The sequence below is a fragment of the Aotus nancymaae genome, unplaced genomic scaffold (genome assembly GCF_030222135.1).
Source record: "Aotus nancymaae isolate 86718 unplaced genomic scaffold, 86718_ANA_hifiasm-v0.15.2.pri h1tg000059l, whole genome shotgun sequence".
NCBI classification, from domain to species: domain Eukaryota; kingdom Metazoa; phylum Chordata; class Mammalia; order Primates; family Aotidae; genus Aotus; species Aotus nancymaae.
In genome coordinates this window covers 53,067,129-53,085,952 of record NW_026988473.1, presented here as the reverse complement: position 1 = coordinate 53,085,952, position 18,824 = coordinate 53,067,129, and the positions used below count along the sequence as shown (strand labels likewise).

At 38.2% G+C, this 18,824-nt stretch overlaps 2 protein-coding genes across 2 annotated transcripts; both read right to left on the bottom strand.

The window, feature by feature from the left end:
* Positions 1-9,107: 9,107 nt before the first annotated feature.
* On the bottom strand, positions 9,108-10,034 carry LOC105720105 (olfactory receptor 6B9-like). Its single transcript, XM_012456406.2, has one exon. It carries the CDS (start codon positions 10,032-10,034, stop codon positions 9,108-9,110), a length of 927 nt encoding a protein of 308 aa, XP_012311829.2.
* Positions 10,035-17,414: 7,380 nt separating this feature from the next.
* On the bottom strand, positions 17,415-18,398 carry LOC105720104 (olfactory receptor 6A2). Its single transcript, XM_012456405.2, has one exon. The coding sequence runs from the start codon at positions 18,396-18,398 to the stop codon at positions 17,415-17,417; it is 984 nt and encodes a 327-aa protein (XP_012311828.2).
* Positions 18,399-18,824: the final 426 nt, after the last annotated feature.

Here is an 18,824-nt window from a genome sequence, read left to right as displayed (position 1 = left end):
CCCAGCTACTTGGGAGGCTGAGGCAGGAGAATTGCTTGAACCCGGGAGGCGGAGGTTGCAGTGAGCTGAGATCATGCCATTGCACTCCAGCCTGGGCAATAAGAGTGAGACTCTGTCTCAAAAGAAAAAAAGTGTCAGAAATTGAATGATAACCTAAGACTGCCTATCTCCAAAATCTATACACTTTCTACTGTGCAATAATCCTACCTCTGTCTCTGCCCATTGCCACACTTCTAGTACCCACATCAAATTTGTGTTTCCATAGTCTGCTCTTTCCCACCTCACCCACTCTCCTGATCCCTTGTTTTGACCCTTATAATGAAAGCAATTTTTCTTTTGTTCAAAGCTTTTATGTCCAAGCTCCTCACCCCTGAATTTAGTCTTTACACCCCAACTGAGCTTTCATGATTAAAGTTCCCAAACTTTATTGGTCTAGTCATTTTCCATGGGCAACTTGCCTCCCAAGTCTATAGAACATTCAAGGCCCACTGATATTTGTGATGCTCTTGGCCCACCCTTACTGGAAACCCTATACGTGTCTAGAGTCTGAATCTACACAGCTTCCCCCCCACTACACTGTACACTGAATTCTGATGCAGCAGTCTAGGATCAGAAGTCAATTTAGTGTCAGGGGGAAGCTTCCACACTGACTAGTTGTGTTCCACCCATCTCTTAACTTTGAAAGTGTTTTTTAGGAATAGAGGCTTAGCTCATCCTGAGAAGGAGGCTCACTTGCTGAGTCAAAGGAATAGAATTGATATGGATTACTCAGAAGATGTTACAGGTGGGAAGTAGGTTTTCTCAAGAAGGAAGAGGAAGTTTTATGAGAACTAGGAGAATCATGAAAATAAAGGAAGGAAGGTTATTAAATTAGGGTGGAAGGTAGGCTTGAATGGAAAACCCAAAGTCCAAGTGTTAGCAGAGAAATAGTGGATATGCACCGCAAGGAGCTGGGACTTATACAGAGGGTGAAAAAAAAGTCAACTGTCTATTTAAGATAACACTTATAGATACTAAATAGTATTGCCATCTCCAGACTCAGTGACCTTGCTAAAATATAAATGTGAACATGTGATTCTTCAGTTTAAATCCTTCAGTGGCTTCCTGTAAGTCTGACCTCCTTATATTAGATAGTGGGTCACTCATGATCTCACCCCACAGTCCTCTATATCCTAATCTTCTGCCTTTGACAGATACTCAAATGAAGCTTAAGCCACACTAAAAAATTTGCAGTTCTTCAGTGCAACATTCACCTTCAAGACTCTGTGCAGTTGTACATACTCTGTCCGCTACCTGACATTCCTTATAAATCTTGTCACCCAGCAAGTGCCTATTCAGACTTCATTCTTTCTTTCAAACCATGCCTAACAAATTTCTTCCATCAGTCACCTCTTGTTCATTACCCGTAGCTAGTTATTCAGTGCCACCTCTGGTTTTATAACATTCTGGACCTTATGACATCATATCATAATAACAGGTATCATTTATTATTACTATTAGATTTGTGAACTCCTTGAAAATACAAATTTTATCCTATTTCTGGCCTATCCTTTTATCTCTAATATTTAGACTTTCTGATCTGTGTTTGTCACTCAGTAAGTAAGTGATTTGTGATGTTTAATTAAAACCAGAAGCTTCACCATACTTAATTCTGTTTATTTCTCTTCAGGAACGTGGTGGAGTAGGTCATCTTGGTTGACTCTGACTTGAAGATCTTGGTTCACTTGCCCAGTGGTCAGATATGTGGGAAGGTGGCTCAGAGAACATGGCCCACATCACATCATGAGTCTTTGCCTCTCCACCTGAAAGGAGTGGCAAAAACATTACAGAAAGGAAAAAGGAAAAAGAAAGCTTTTAAAGGGCCTTGGGATAGCCTAAACCAAATCCTGAAAATCTGTTCTATGACGTTCATAAGTTCCATGACTTTGTGATTTTCCTTGCCTGGGAAAGACTGTGGAGTCCAGATGATTGTAAGGAAATGAAAATTTATTCTGCTGTTAATTCAAAGAAAAAGAAACATTACTTCAATTTGTAGATGTGGTAAAGCTTTCAAATCCAAAATTCATAGGTTACTTCTGGGAAGTAAGATGAGAGTGATCCTTCTGTTTGTGTGTGCTTCTTGACTCTGTGTCTTTTCACTGTGTGCCTCTTCCCAGTCTTCTCTCACTCTCATTCCTGATCTGTTTCTCTGCCAAGGCTGGGCTGGCTTTGTGTGTTGATTCCTTGCACAGTCTCACCCAGACAGTACCGAGAGCTGGATGAGTTCAGGGTACAGTGAGCACACTGCTCAGCAGGGGCGACTGCTCTTGAAAAGACACATCCTTAGGCATCTGATTCATAAAAGCTACAGGATTTTCAAGCGCAATAGTAACACAGAGGTTAGAGAAATTTCTCTAGTGAGCTCAGTAGATCAGCAGAGAAAATACTAAATGATTATCAGATGGAGAAACAGAGAAGAGCAGCACCAGGTTCATGACAAATCAGCCTGGTGACTAATTCTAATCCTAGTCCTGATTCTCAATTTTCTTTGCTCTCTCTGGGGAAATAACTATTACACATGATCTGTTTCATTAAAATATTAATACTATTTGGGGAGAATGCTGGTGAGAGGATCAAAGTACAGAAAATAATGATTTAACAGTGTTGATAGAGCATATTAAACGTGAGAGAAAAGCAAAATCTTCTCTTCACTCTCTCCACCCAAGACTCAAAGATACAGAATTGTACATACAGCTAGGGAATCTAACTTTGTTGGGTAAAGCAAATTTAAGAGTTCTATCTTTTGTGTAGCTCAATTTTGGCTCTTTTATTTTTTAAGGAAAATTCTTTTCTCTTGGCTTTTCCTTTTGAATTGTTTTACATTGCTCCTCTTTCTGTCTTATGTGAATAGTCACTGAGAATAACCTGAGGAAGAGGTTTAGGAGAAATATTGATCCTTAGCGATCCAAGAGGAAACCTGCACCAGGATCCAAAGCAAAGGAGAGTGGAAGACAAGACGAAGTGCACATGGAGCAGGGAGCTGATGGCATTTGCCCTCTAAACTAGATTGCAACATTCTGTTTCCCCTAACTTAATCTTTCCATGTAGCCTGTTACCATCAGAATGATAAGAAGAGATCCTTGATTAGACTGTGGGTCCGAGGGAAAGTATAATAATATCGTTTAGTCTTTTCAAGGTCTAGGAAATAGGCCAGGGGAGCAAGAAATGATCTTGTGTCTCAGATCTGGTCAAGGCCTTGTCAGCAATGAGAAGACTGAAGACATAAATCTAATGTGTAACAAAATGTGTCTTCACCTACAACATTTCCTCTTATGTTACTCTTTAAAAACAAGTGAGATGGCAGCAGCTGAAGATTATTATGCAATATTTAGAGATTTTCTTAGTTATCTGTCAAATGTTACTAGAGAGAAGAGTAACAAACATAAATACATTGATAAAAATTTTGGTACCATGTTCACAGTATTCATTTAAACATTTTTTGCACTAACATTTATGAGCAAGAACATTTTAAAACATTTTGAATTTACTTTTATAAAACACATAGTCATAAATAGTATGTTAATTTGTTCATTCCATTAATAGCCTTTATTTAAAATAAAAGTAGGTGAAATAATGTTAAAATTCACAAAAACATAGTTATTACTATAATTACCTTGTAATTTTTAGAACTAATTTAGGGGTTCATCTCATATTATTGCATGTTATGCTTATAAAGAACTCTGCTTCTCAATATTCATAAGGTTTACTGATTTGGTTAATTTGGTTATTAATAGCTGAAACATTGTAACTCTAGGATATTCCAGATCCTTTGGGGACTAGTAAAACTACCTGTTTAATCTCTTAAACCAGAAATCTTTAAATTATTATAAGGTGTAATTCCTTTGCCTTAATGCTCCACAGTCAATCAGATGACCACGGTCATCTTTATTTTAAAAAGGTGGAGACTGCCATGGGTAAGGCCATAAGGACATCTATATATACACAAGATGAACTCTTTATACAAAATGGAGACTTATGTTAATACATTGTGTGCCTGCTCTGTGCTAAAGATGTCACATGTGTTATCTAACTTAACTCTTCCAGGAATTCTATAAAATGTTATTACTATTCCCAGTTTTCAAACAAGAAAATCAAGTTTCAGAACATGTAATAATTTTCCTGTGTTGACTATTAGTTAATGTTTTGTTACATATAATGGAATCCATTTTAGGTAGTTTAAGCAGAAAGGGAATGGTTCTTATAAAATTATTGAAAGGACTGGAAAAGAATGCTTTAGACTGAGCCCCAAGAACAACTTTCAGCTCCAGAACTTTTTATCTCGTCCCAATAGAGCAAGTTACTGTTGCTGCTGCTTCCTCTATAGGACTGATGAGTCAGAAGCTGCTGGCTTCAGACCTTTGGCTGTAATCCACCTCAGTGAAATGCATGCCCTACTCCCTGCTTCCCTCTGCCTGTGATGCGTGTGAATCAAAGTCTCATATAAAGTTTTTAGATTCCACGTATAAGTGAGGTCATACGGTATTTGTCTTTCTGTGCCTGGCTTTTTTTCACTTAACAGGATGTCTTTTAGATTCATCCGTGTTGCCATAAATGAAATAATTTCCCTGTTTTATAAGGCTTAATTGGTGGAAGAATAAGCTTTAGTGCCTTTTGCACAGGAAGATGACTACGATAAATAATAATGCAGTCAGCCATGGTGGTTCACAACTATAATCCCAGCACTTTGGGAGGCCAAGGCGGGCGGATCCTCTGAGGTCAACAGTTTGAGACCAGCCTGGCCATCTCTACTGAAAAAAAAAAATACAAAAATTAGTGAGACATGGTGATGGGCACCTGTAATCCCAGCTACTCAGGAGGCTGAGGTAGGAGAATCGCTTGAACCCAGGAGGCAGAGGTTGCAGTGAGCTGAGATTGCGCCATTGCACTACAGCCTGGGTGACAAGAGCAAAACTTCGTGTCAATAAATAAATAAGTAAAATAATAATGCATTGTATATTTCAAAATTGCAATTTTAAATGTTTTCATTACAAAAAATGTTAAGTATGTGAGGTGATGGATTTATTAGCCTGATTTAATCATTCCACATTGCAAACATATATCAAAACAGCACATTTTCTTACATAAATATATACAATTATTTTTACAAATTAAAAACAAAAATTTAAATGTCCACAAGTTAATCAGAGGGTAACCTAAACACAAATAAAACCCTTAGAACTATAGTTTTAAACTTTCTGGCTTCAGCATGTTAGAAAGCATTAAAACCGATATGTTATTTGCTTCAATTATATAATTAAAAATTGGAAGAGTCAGAGAGAACAGAATATTTACAATTGGAACTCTGCCAAAAATTTGGACGATATGAGAGCACTTTGGCTATAGATTGAAAGTGTTACATTTATTAAGACAGGGAATTCTTCACCAAATAGTTACTGATCATCAAATATATACATAGAGATGAGTTTTAGGAGTCACAAACATGTGCATGTGTTATAAGAAACATACAATCTAAAATATAATAAATGTATTATGGATAATATATAACTTATATAAAATATCGTATATTGTATAAATTATATATTTTATATATTATACATGATATATAGCAAAATAATTTATATTATATATAATTTAAATAATAAATATATGAATATATGTTTATAATATATAATATGTAATTTAAATAATGTATAAATAATATATGTTTTGGGATCATTATCAGTAGAGGCCGAGTCTGAAGTGTGTTATAATCATGATATTGTCACACTGAACAGGAGTTAAGTGCAGCTAGAGATTGATTCTTCTTGATAGATGTGAGGCTAAATCAGCACAAGCTGGAAGCTGGGGTAAAAAACAGGGAAAGCACCATGGGAGACCTGAGGCTTCAGCTGTATTTCAAAGATGCTATGAACAATCGTGCTTATCATGTACATTGTTAAATAATTTAAAATAGTACGTGTCAAGCACTGTGCCAGATGCCTTCACATATATTCATTCTCATTTAATCTTCATATCAACTTTTGAATGTAGATATTATAACTCATATTTTACAAACGAGGAAACTGAAGTCCAAAGAAACTGAAGTTGTAATAACCTACAAAAATTATGAAGCTAACAGCTGAGAATTCTAGTCTTAAGCTAAGTATTTGCCTCCAAATCTCATCCACTTTCCTAATATTTTCCTACTTACTCCATTTCCAGTGAGGCAGTTTTAAAGGTTAAAATATGGTGTTTGTTGGAAGATAGCGAACCTGAAGGAGTGAATTAGAAACACCTGGAAAAAGATATCAGAGAAATTCTTCTGTGGATCTTAAAATATAGTCTGATTTGCTTTGATGAGAGAATGAGAAACATAAAAGGGAAAAAGCAGAAGGTGGTTCTCTGGGTAATAAACTTAATCAAACTAGTTCTACAGGAACTTACTGCTTCCTATGGCACAGGGAGTCTTAAATGGCAGAAAAATTGAGGCACAATATATTTAATACTTCTGTTTAAATTTTCTGACTGTGTTAGCTCAGACATCTCAGAATCAATTCAATTTGCAAGTGGCATCAATGTGGTGGAAGAAAAGTAGAAGTTATATTTATGGAGTAATACTTGAAAATTTAAATGTGGAGCAAAGCATTTTGTATTTTATTCAGTTCCACCATATATCATATTTAAGTAGAAAATGAGCTTTGTTTATGTTATTGATTTCAAAATATAAACACTTGAGTTTTTACAATGATACATTTATTCCATGCATTACCACTGAGATTTGCTTCAATTTGACTAATATTTATCAAATGGCATATTGATGAGCAAGAAACAGAAAGCAATTCCTGCACAAGTTTTTGAGTAGAATTAAATGTTACAACTATTAACAGAGGTCAGGCAAGGTGAAAACAACCAGCAAGAGATGTTGAGTGACTCAAGGATGAACAGCGCAGAAACCCAGTGGCAGCTGCATCCTGGGAAGGGGTGCCTCTGTTACTGGAGTTGTAGCTGCATCCTTGGAAGGGGTGCCTCTGTTACTGGAGTTGTAGCCATTGCTCAAGTCACCGAACCAGCCAGAGAGGAAATCCCTTGTCTTCCCTTTGATTGCAGACTTCAATTCCCCTTCTCGTGCTTCTCATTGGCCCAACCAAATTGGAAGCCAGAGGCCAAGGGAGCCAGGGGGATACAGCCCACAGGATCAATTTTTCTCACCTCATTAAATGAGTGTGCAAAGAATAGAAAACTGGGGACTAGGAATGAGAACTAGTTACCTGCACAAGTGACTATCAGGCACTGTGGTAGGTATTGTAGGTACAATGATGAATAAGGTTAGTTTCTACTCTAAAGGAACTCACAACATAGTGAGGAAGTCAAACATATAAATATGATGGATATCTGTTATTTGAAATCAAAAGGTACTGTAGAGGAGTCCAGATATTTAGTCAACTCACCTTGTCCCTGCCTCACTTTATTAGTGACTACCATTCATCTGGTAGAAGTACTAGAGGTTGACGATCTAGGATTTGTAGAAACTGGAAAATGCCTTTAAAGAATTTATTGTATATTCATAATTTCTTGATAAGATAAAATTCAGAAATTGCAAGATTTTTATTGATAAAGATGAAACTATTTCCTCATGTGACCCCTTTTTTCTTCATGTCCCTTTATGCTGCAGACGTGTTAATCATCTTTCAGTCTTTGAAGTGCTGTTGTCTCTCATGATTTTTGTCCTTTCCTCTCCCTGCAACCCCTGACCCTCACTATTACCCGCCACTTTTCATCTGTCTAATTGCTTCATGTGTTAGCCTAAATGCCTCTCCTGCTAGGTTAGAATATATCTCTGACTATCCTAGTCATCTGCCTACCATTTGCTTTCATAGTACACTTTTCCTTTCCTGTATCTTCAAGCTATAGCGTGTAATATAATCGTTTTTATCTTCCATACTTATCTCTAAACTATTGATTGGAAGAATTATGTCTATTTGTATTGTTTTGTTGACCATTATATCCTCATATATAATCACAGTGCCAGGCATAGAATAGAACACAAGAAACAATAAATAAGTAAATACATTAAGTAAGGAAAGACTGATATATTATAATTACTGATTACATATAGTGACTAACATCAGAATAAATGTTTCATGTTGGTGATAAGTAAAATATAAGGCTGGGCTGGTGTAGATGGAGAGAAGATATTATTAAGATTTATGAATGCTAGAATAATTCTGAAGCAGTAATAATAAAAATAATGAATAGGTCCTATTTAATTCAAATCAAGAATTCTGAAGCAGTAGAGTAATATTATGAGAGCAATATATGAGGACTACTAGTCAGGTATTTTGAATAACTTTGAAGGTGGCTTAGATGAAAATGGTAAACAAATTTTGGACTCCCACTTAAAAGAGATAGGGTATACAGCTGGAATGGCTCTTCCTATTTTTTTTTTGTATATTTAGTCTCAATTTGATGAAATTTTGTAGAATTTTCTCTGGTACACTATATTTCATTATCTAGCCAGCACATGCCTCGATGATATTAAATACTCTCATTTGTCTTAAAAATTTTGCATTTGTTTTTCACCTAATTTTTATGTAGACCTATATTGTAGGAATGTATTGAGAGTTTCAGCTCAGACATATATTGATGGAATGATATTCCATTAGTTTGCTGATGGGAGTCATGATATAGCATAGAGGGACACAAAAATTCAACAGCACTAAAGAAAGTGTCTCAAGAGATGCAAATCAATGGCAAAAGTTGCAGTCATATCATTATTTAATCTCTCATGAATCTATTGATTCACTCTTGTAATGAAAAATTAGCTATTACAGACTTAGGAGGCAAATATTGGAAGAAGATTGTAAAATGATCAACATTATTAATATCAATAGTAATTGATAATCACTACATGTATATTAATACTAGTTAATGCTTAAAGCAATATATATCAAGTATTCTGTTCCTCTTTTAATTTTTTTTGCTTTGCCCATGTTGTGATTTATTTCAGAATCCAGGCCTATAGATCAGTGATAATAATAATAGAGCTATGATAAATGTCATGGGAATGGCATCCTGTGTAGGATACTGTCTTCTCCATAAGGCAGTAGGGCTCAGCGGAGCAGGAGACATTAGCCATCTCTCAAGGTCTTTTTGATAGCATTCTTGACTTCCTGGTTCCTTAGGCAGTAGATGAATGGATTTAGCATGGGTGTGAGAACTGCATACACAGCTGAGATTAGTTTGTTGGAATTAAATGATGCAATAGCTCTGGGCCGAACATATGTAAAAATCATGGCTGTGTAAAAAATTATGACTACAGTGAGGTGAGATGCACAGGTGGAGAAGGCCTTCTTCCTTCCCTGGGTGGAGGGTATATGCAGAATGGTGGAGACAATGTAGATATAGGAGAGGACAGTGGTAATGAGAGGGAACACAAGAATGACAATAGCTAAAGCAAAGTCCACTAGCTCAGCTGTGGACATGTCTTTGCATGCCAGTTTGAGGACTGGTGAGATATCACAGAAAATGTGGTTCATAACATTGGAGCCACAGAAAGCAACATGTGAAATGAAATAGACCTTGATGACAGAGATCATGAAACCACTCATGTAAGAGAAAGCCACAAGCTGTCCACAATAACCTGTGGTCATGATGACTGAGTATCGAAGAGGGTGGCAAATGGCTACGTAGCGGTCAGAAGCCATGGCTGCCAGGAGCACACACTCTGTGCAGGCAAGTGAGATAAAGAAGTAGAGCTGGATCATGCAACCTGTGAAGGAGATGTGCTGTCTCTGCAGGAGGAGTCCGTCCAGCATCTTAGGGACTGTGACAGAGACATACCAGACCTCCAAAAAGGACATGCTACTCAGGAAATAGTACATTGGCTTATGGAGGGAGCTAGTGACCCAAATAGTGAACATGATGACAAGATTCTCCACTACCACTAACAGGTAGACCACAAGGAAGAGGAAGAAGAGCAGAACCTGAAGCCACGGGGCAGTGGGAAAGCCCACCAGGATGAACTCACTGACCAGAGTAATGTTTAGCTGCTTCATGATTAAAAGCACTGAAAACATTGAAGTCTTTCCTTGTAACATTACAAATAATGAAGATGACCATGGCATGAAACGTAAGACAAAAGTATGTCAATAATTCAGTCTTCCCTGTGAATGAGATGCGTAAAATAATTTGTTAATGGGAACACATCTTCAAAGGTGAAGCAAACATTTTCATTAATTCTTTTTTAAGTGCACTTCCATCCCAAGTCTCACGTACTTGATGACAATGATTGGAATCTCAATATTTACATCACTCCTAGCTCCTTTGGCAATGAATATAGACCCATTTGTCTCTCCCATGTTGATTTCAGTTATCCGTTTCATCAGGAACTCACGGCACAAACATTTGTTCTTACCTGAAAGGAAACATAAATGATAATATCAAGTCAGAAAGTTAAGAAGTTTAATATTTGGGTGATCCCTGGGCCTTGAACTAGGATAGTTTATTTAGGGTCTGAGGAAATTTAAAAATTAGAGTAACTATTGGAAAATTTTTTAATGACTCTTGCATTGACTTCATATTAAAATGCAGAGGTTTCAGTTATCACACACAGGAGGCACTTCATATTTTGATCCTTACCTATTTCTCCAACTTCATCTCTTGTGACTGTCTAAGTGATAGTCCATACTCCAGACATACTGAATTAGTTTTTGCTCCCCAAGCACACTGTCATCTCTCTGACCTCCTCGGCTCTCCATACTCTCTTCCCAATTCCTATTGCATGCTCCCTGATCTTTATCTGCTGATTCAAGATTCATAATTCCATTTAGGAGGCATCTACACAGACTGGGTTGAGTACATCATCAGCATTTTCTTCCCAGTGCACAGCCTTCACATGCATCAAGTTTTTTCCCTGTTGCACTGCAAACTTCCAAAACTCAAGAACTTGTCCTTCATGACTGTGAGCCAAATGCCTAGAACAGTGACTGGGAAACACATATGTTTTAATTGAATATAAACTAACAAGTGAATTAATAAATCCTGTGGTGCTTTGGGAATCACAGGAAATAGGTCAGAGACAGAAGGAAGTGATTATCTGGGTCTACACTGGCAGGAAGTGTGTATCTATACACTGCCTATCTTTGAAACATCCACTGCTTGCATACCCAGGACACTTTAATGACAAACACATCCCTAATGTCTGAGCACATTATATCTGAGCCTTGGTGTTAACTCACCTGGTCGGTCCTTGTTTCTAAATATCAGCTATTTTTTTCCTGCTCTTGTCCAGAAAGGTATGGAGAGGAAGGAAGGAACATGAATGCTGAGGGTTAGGTAGATCTTGTAATGCTGGAAGGCAGAATTTTTTTTGTGAGCTAGACCAACTAGCTTACTAATTGATTTTGTTAAATGACCCCTATTCTTAAAGCATAAATTCAGGTGCTGCATTCAGACCATTGTTCATTTTTTCTGACAACTTCTTGTCGACTATGTTCTTCTCTTGGCACGGAAAGAGTGGTAGGTCAATCAGGGTTCACTCTGACCTTCCCCTGGACTAGAGATATTCTGGGCATAGCTCATGGGAAGGAATTAAATGATGGGGTGTTAAATGCATATTATTGGCACCACTGTCTCTTTTCCACAGCAGCACACACTGGCAGAGCTCAGGACTCTTTGCTGGGTGGGAAAAGATTGTCTCTTACTCCTAGGTTCCAAGCTGCACTTTACTCATAGTTTACTAGCAAAGAGTTCCTGGCCTAGTTATTCAATACCTTTGATCAAATGTTTTTCTTGGGGAAAAGAAACTGTTCTGGGAGCAGAGAATAGCTAGCTTTACTTATGATCTAGCCCCAGTAGGAAACATCACCAATGTAGAGGCTTCGACTCTTCAGGACTTTTGTAACAATCCACAATTCCATCATCAGCCACACAGTGTACCAAAAATTCACCTCTGCATAGAATTTAAGAACACTGATTTAGAGTCAGAACAATATTTCAGTCTTATTTTCATTTCACAACAGTTGTGTCATACCAAACAGATAGCTTAACAATTATTCCATATCCTCTCCTGTAAAATGAGAAAAGCTATAATAACACCTATCTTACTGGATTGTGTTGTGATAATTAAATGTGAGAATGCATGGAGGATTTTTAACATAGGACTTGATCCAAAGTTATTTCCTACAAGCATGAATTGTTATTATATCATATTAGACCCATACATGTTTACTTATTTAGATATGCTCACGTTTTCACTCACATATATTCATAAACACAGTCATTCTCTCTTTACTCACTTTTCCTGTAATATTCTGGGGAATAAAATAACCCCAAACTTCTGGAGAACAGGATTATAGACCACTTATGCCTTATTCCTAGTTCACACTTCAATAAATTGTTTTTATTACTTAAGCATATCCATGTTTCCTTCACATTTTTCTCCACTTTTTAAAGCAAATGTACTTCCAGAATGCTCTAGTTTGAAGCATGTGAGGATAAAGAACAATCTCATTCTAATGTCTTTGTTTTAGATCCAAAGCCTTGAACTATGGGCTCCCTACAATATCCTAGGGGAAGAAAAACCACTTTATTATACATAAGACTTCTTTTTTACAGTTATGATCATACTTGTACTCAAGAGACAACATCAACTCTTAAGACTACTTCAAGAACAGGCAGCATATCCCTTATGTACTTGTCCAACATTCAGAAGATCCGGAGCTGCACCAATTCCCCCAACTTTGAGTAAAGATGTACTGGATCTCATTTCCCATTTGCCTCACCAACATACCTTTATCTATTCAGTAATGATACCTCCAGTCATTTTCCCAAGATCTTCCTCATCTTCCTCGGAGTGTCCTTCAGGAATCAGCCAATCTGTCTTGGTGTCTCCTACCACTCATCATGGTCTGTCTGTCCTTACTCTGAGAATATAAAATTCTTCAGACATTTACACTGATCATGAGAAAGCAAACTAGTCTACAGATTTGTATACTTTCTATAGAAGCGTGTATGGCCCTTGCTTGCTCTACACGGTAGTTATTGCGGCTCTAAGGCATGAAGACATGAGAAGGTACAGAATAATATATTCAGCTCTAGCCTACTCTTTCCCCATGTCTTCTCCCCAGGGACCAACTTACTCTATCTTTCCTAGCTCTAGGGAAACTTGATGTGTACTGCCAAGATAGGTCCATGGGACCTGGGAAGCTGAACCCCCATTCATGTCTAAATTCTTGTTTGATCCTGAATGAATGTCATTTGTACCTATGAGTATGGTGTGGTCCTTTTCACTTAGTCTTATATGCAAGGTGATATAGCAAGTGACTCAGAAACCACAATAAGAAACTTAAGTGGGTTAAAGGTAATAGAGACTTTTTTTTGGAGACAGAGTCCCACTGTTGTCACCCAGGCTGGAGTACAGTGGTGCGATCTTGGCTCACTGCAACCTCTGCCTCCCAGGTTCAAGCAATTCTCCTGCCTCATCCTCCTGAGTAGCTGGGACTACAGGTGCTTGCCACCACGCCCAGCTAATTTTTTTGTATTTTTTAGTAGAGACGGGATTTCACCTTCTTAGCCAGGTTGGTCTCCATCTCCTGACCTTGTGATCCACCTGACCCGGCCTCCCAAAGTGCTAGGATTACAGGTGTGAGCCACCTCACCCAGCCTTTTTAATTTTTTTTTTCTCATTCTTTACATAAAATATGCTCACTGCTTTCACTTATCTTATACTATGTATAGGGCAGTGTGCTATACATTACCTGGAATAAAAACATATGTCCTGATCCTTCTATTTTTGGAGCCTATGATGTTTTCAGTAAAATAAGAAATATATAGTATAGTTAAGATAGAATGTGACATGTGCCATAAGAGAGGTACAAACAAAATGCTCTGAGAACTCCAAGGAGGGACAAATTCTTTTTAACTGAAGAACTTGGGAAAAATTTCATCTAATAGATATTATTTCAGACTCATGGAAGAAAGATAATTTGGAAGCAGTATTATGGAAAATAACTTTTGTTCACCAATTAAAAGACTTGGTTTCTAATCTGGATTTCACTAACTTTTTTGACAATTGACCTCAGAAGCTTGTCTTTATTCCTTAATTTATTCATCCATTAAAAGGGTTAGCAATGTTTTCCTTGTCAATATTTCCATTGTCAACAATTGACAATGTTTTCCTTGTCAATATAATATTGTCAATATCATATAATTTATATTAGCTTGAAAAGTTATAGTATAAGGGGAGTGATATTAGCTAGATGGCAGAGTAGGAGATCTCTGTCTTTGACTCCCACAATAATTAGACAGCTATCCATGAAAGTAGCTCTGGGAGAAGTCAGGAGTCCATTTTAAAAGGTGTAGCAACTCAGTGCAGCAAAAAATTCTCAGAATAGTTACACAGAAAGGTTAGTAAAATTATCATTTTGCTGGCATCCCATTCCTCAGGCAAGAATGCTCCCCAAAAAACTCCCCAGCCCATGAGTTTCACTCACAGAAGAGGAAACAGGGAAACCAACCAGCACTCTCACCATTTTGGAGCACTGCCTGAAGGACCCACTTCTGTTCCACCCCACTAGTTTGCTGGTGATGTGGCTAGGAGTGAAGAAGGGTTGAGGCTACCAGCATTTGTGATGCAAGGGGAACCTCTGCAGTTCCAGGTAACCTGTTCTGACCCCCAGCAACTTTTGTTGTTCAGGACATCAACAGTGTTTGCAGCTGTCGTACACCCCCTGCAGCTTTCACTAATGAGGACCCCACAGTGTTTGTAGTCATGGACCTCAGCTGCCTCCTTCACAGAAGATCCCCCATAGTTTTTGTCACTAAGGGTGCTGTAGTTTCCACCCTTGCAGAGCTGAGCTGTCACCCTTCTCACTCACTCCTCACCAAAAGCTGTCCCAGGTGGTGATGTCATGGGCACTTGCAGCTAATCCTAGACTCCTACTACAAGCCCTTACCACTGTCCAGGCACCTGTGGACGACTCCTGCAGCCTTATATGCTCTTATATGTGCTGTAGCTTGATGTGTGCTCACTACTGGTCTCCATACATATGTCTATGATTGGTCATGGCCCCTTCCACTTGCCTAGGCCCTTGCTACCAGACTCAGTGGCACTGCTAAAAGGACCCCAGCAGCCCTTGCAGTCACTTTGAATAGCACTCCTATCTGAATAACCCAGGTGTATCCAGTACTCCCACCGCTTGTACTGATGCAAGAGGTTAGAAGTTTCTCCAGATACTGTACTAGCAAAGGGAAATTATAAAAGACTTGTATTATATAAGCAATACTTTGAAAGATTGGCAGATTACAAAGATGGTCTCAAATGAAACAAGGATAAAATAAAGTTCTGTATCTGGGTTTATGGGAAAAATCAGTTATACAAATGGAGGATGGGGAATACTTAATCTGATAATCAATACTTCATGTGAAAAAGCTTAGGAGGTTTTGCGACCTCAATTTAAATATGAGCCCTGAGGGTCATATGTTTACTAAAAATTCAGTTCAAGTCTAGAGAGGTGTCAATCTCTCCATAATACACAAGACTCAAACTCATTCATGGTTTATTGAAAGATGAGTATGTGAGGAACACTGCCCTAAACCCTATTCCAATACCTGAAATCAGAATTAGAGGTGTTTTAAAGCATGTTATACTAAAAAGCTTGGAAAGTAAAAGAAAAGCACAATGAAGAAATTCAACATTATGCTTTCATTTCCTATGAACTGGAGTTAACCTAAAAGGGAAGTTTATATAATAGCTGTAATAACAATGCCTAGAGGAGGACTCTCCCATCACCGATTACAACCCCTTTTCAGAAACTTCTTCTGTGGGGACACTTGGACAGTAGACTTTTGATGAACTTCATATCCAGTCATTAAAAAAATTATTACAAGATACTTATACTGTTTTGACACAAATATATATGCATATTATATTAAAACTTTTAATAAGTATGGGCTAGCAAATAATGCATGATATTCTTGGTAGTATCCTTTTGTAAACTTTATTAAGTAACAGACAACAATAAAATTAGATCCCACATCTTGAGCAACAGTTGGATCCCATATCTGGAGATAGAATCATTGTCTTCAGAGATTTGGTTGTTGGGTGACAGTAAGGAGCTAAATTTCTGAAAATCATACTGACATACTCTGTATCCATCTCCCTGTCCAAATGAATAAAGTTATATATAGCATACACTAAGAAAAAACTATTTAAATAAATATCTTGATGGCAATGCTTTGCCACAGAATGCAATTTACAGGAGTAAGGAGTCCAGCATAGCTACAGTCAACATTTAAGTCAAATTCCTTCTAGTCTTGTTTAAACAAGCAAATATGGCTGATACTTATGATACTGTTATATAACATAATATTTTTATGAAGTTAGAAATATTTTTTCTTTTATTAACTCTATTTAGATCACTTTATTTCAATTTATGCATAGTTTTCCATGTATACATTTTCTATGAGCTACAATTTATTTAACCAGTGCCCTGTTGGCAAAAGTTAAGCATATTTTGCTTATTTCCTTTCCTTGTTTCTGTATTTATAAGTAAAACTGTCTATTTGCACAAATCTTTCTTAATCAGAATGGTTGCAATAATTTTAGGATTTGTAATACATATTTTCAAAATTTTTTCTGGTAAGGCTGAGACAATTTGGATCTCTCTGCACACTAGTAAAGTATGAGGGGTTTAGTTCCTGCACCTGCCAACCCCACATATATGCATGACATACATGTCTTGCTTACATGGCTCCAAACTATGTTCATTAATTATGTGTATTCATAGCTGTCATGCACTAGATACTCTTCCTGCCCATGGTGATAAAATGATGTGCAAGCAAATCTGATCCTGTCTCCATGGTGCTTATAGTCTAATCAGGGAGACAAAGTGTTGAAGAAACAACTGTTCTCAGCCACTAGTTCAATGTGGACACTGACCACAGTAAATTAGAAAATAAATCTAGAAACTGCTGTGTTTCATCAGGTGATATATTTCAAACACAAAAATTCCTAGTTTCTTATCTCTTTGTAACACGCACTAGAATGACTACTGCCTGGGCACTGCTACCTAATAGGCTACAGTCAGTGGCCTGTGGCTGGAAGAGACCTTATTGAAAAGCCTTGTGTTGCTTTTCCATAATGAAGACTGTGATTCCTTGATTGGAACCATGTCTATGCAAATTACAATGGGGCAGACAATAGTGGACCCAGCTCTATCCTGCATTTTATGGCCCTCTTCTGCAGAAATCCGTTTTCTGGCTTGCAACCTATCCCACCTTCTCCTCTTGGACAGGTTACAAGCAAGTATTGCTAGTTCCTTAGTGATGGTTTTGAAACTCTGGCCTCCAATTTAGGCCCTAAGAGCGCCACTGGACTTCATAGAACACATCGATCCCAAGTTTAATAGTGTTTTATCAGATTTCACACATCCCTTCTACACATTTCTACTAGCTTTCTTGGGGTCAGCATCCTGGCGCTGGTACAGGTGCAGAGTACAGCGTAGAGCTCTCTTGACCTCTTGATTGCGCAAGCAGTAAATGACGGGATTGAGCAATGGTACAATGACTGCATAGAGTACAGAGACCAGCTTGTTGGTGTCAAAAACAGAGAGTGCCTTTGGCCGGGCATAGATGAAGATACTGGCTGCATAGAAGATTGTTACAACAGTGAGATGAGAGGCACAGGTGGAAAAGGCCTTATAGCGTCCAGCAGCTGAAGGAATGTGCATAACAGCACCAGTAATGGCCACGTAGGAAGCCCCAGTGACAGAGAGTGGTCCTAGAAGAATAAAAATGGCCAGGATAAAATCTGTAAGCTCTGCTGTGGACATGTCAGTGCATGAGAGGTTGAGCAATGGGGAGACATCACAGAAAAAGTGGTTGATGATGTTGGGGCCACAGAAAGAGAGACGAGAAATAGGAAAAACTTTGACCATGGAGATGCCAAAACCTCCAGCCCAAGAGCCAGCAGCCATCTGCACACACAGCCGGCCACTGACTATGACTGGGTAGTGGAGTGGATGGCAGATGGCCACATAGCGATCGTAGGCCATAACTGCAAGAAGGACACACTCAGTGCAGCCCAAGCCCAGGAAAAAGTAGAGCTGTGTCATGCAGCCCTCAAAGGAGATTAGCTGTCCATGATCCTGTTTGGACCCAACAAAACCAGCAAGCATCTTGGGAATAGTGACAGTGACGTACCAGATCTCCAGAAAGGACATATTAGCTAGAAAGAAGTACATGGGCTTGTGGAGGGTGGAATGGTTCCTAATTGCCATAATAATGAGTGTGTTCTCAGTCAGCACCAGTACATAGGCCAGCAGCAAAAGGGCAAACAATAGTACCTGTAGTGGCGCAGGAGCAGGGAAGCCCAGCAACACAAACTCGCTCACTCTCCCACTGTGGTTCCTCCACTCCATGGAACTGGTCTCTCCTACTGCTCTTCAGGAGAGGAGAATAGAGAGTCTTCAGTAGGCTGCAACAAGAACCCAGCCTTTCTCTTAGTGGGTTTATACTGGTCGAATGCCACGTAAGAAGTTCATGTAATTAATCACTGAGCTGAGGCCACTGCTCTCTTCTTTAATCTGAAAATGAGCTAAGGTAAACATACAGAAATAAATGGTTTTGTATTGGGGACAAGAACAGACTCCTGACCTTTGGAGAAGCGTGCATTGACAAGCACTGGGTGAAAATGACACTAATGTGTCCCCAAAGAACATAGATAAAAACCAAAAACTAGAAAGAGCCTGGACTGCTCTAAAATGAGAGTTTGTCTATGAGTTGGATCATGACTCTGTTTTGAGGAAATCCATTACACAATGGAGGAAAAATAATCATGTATAACA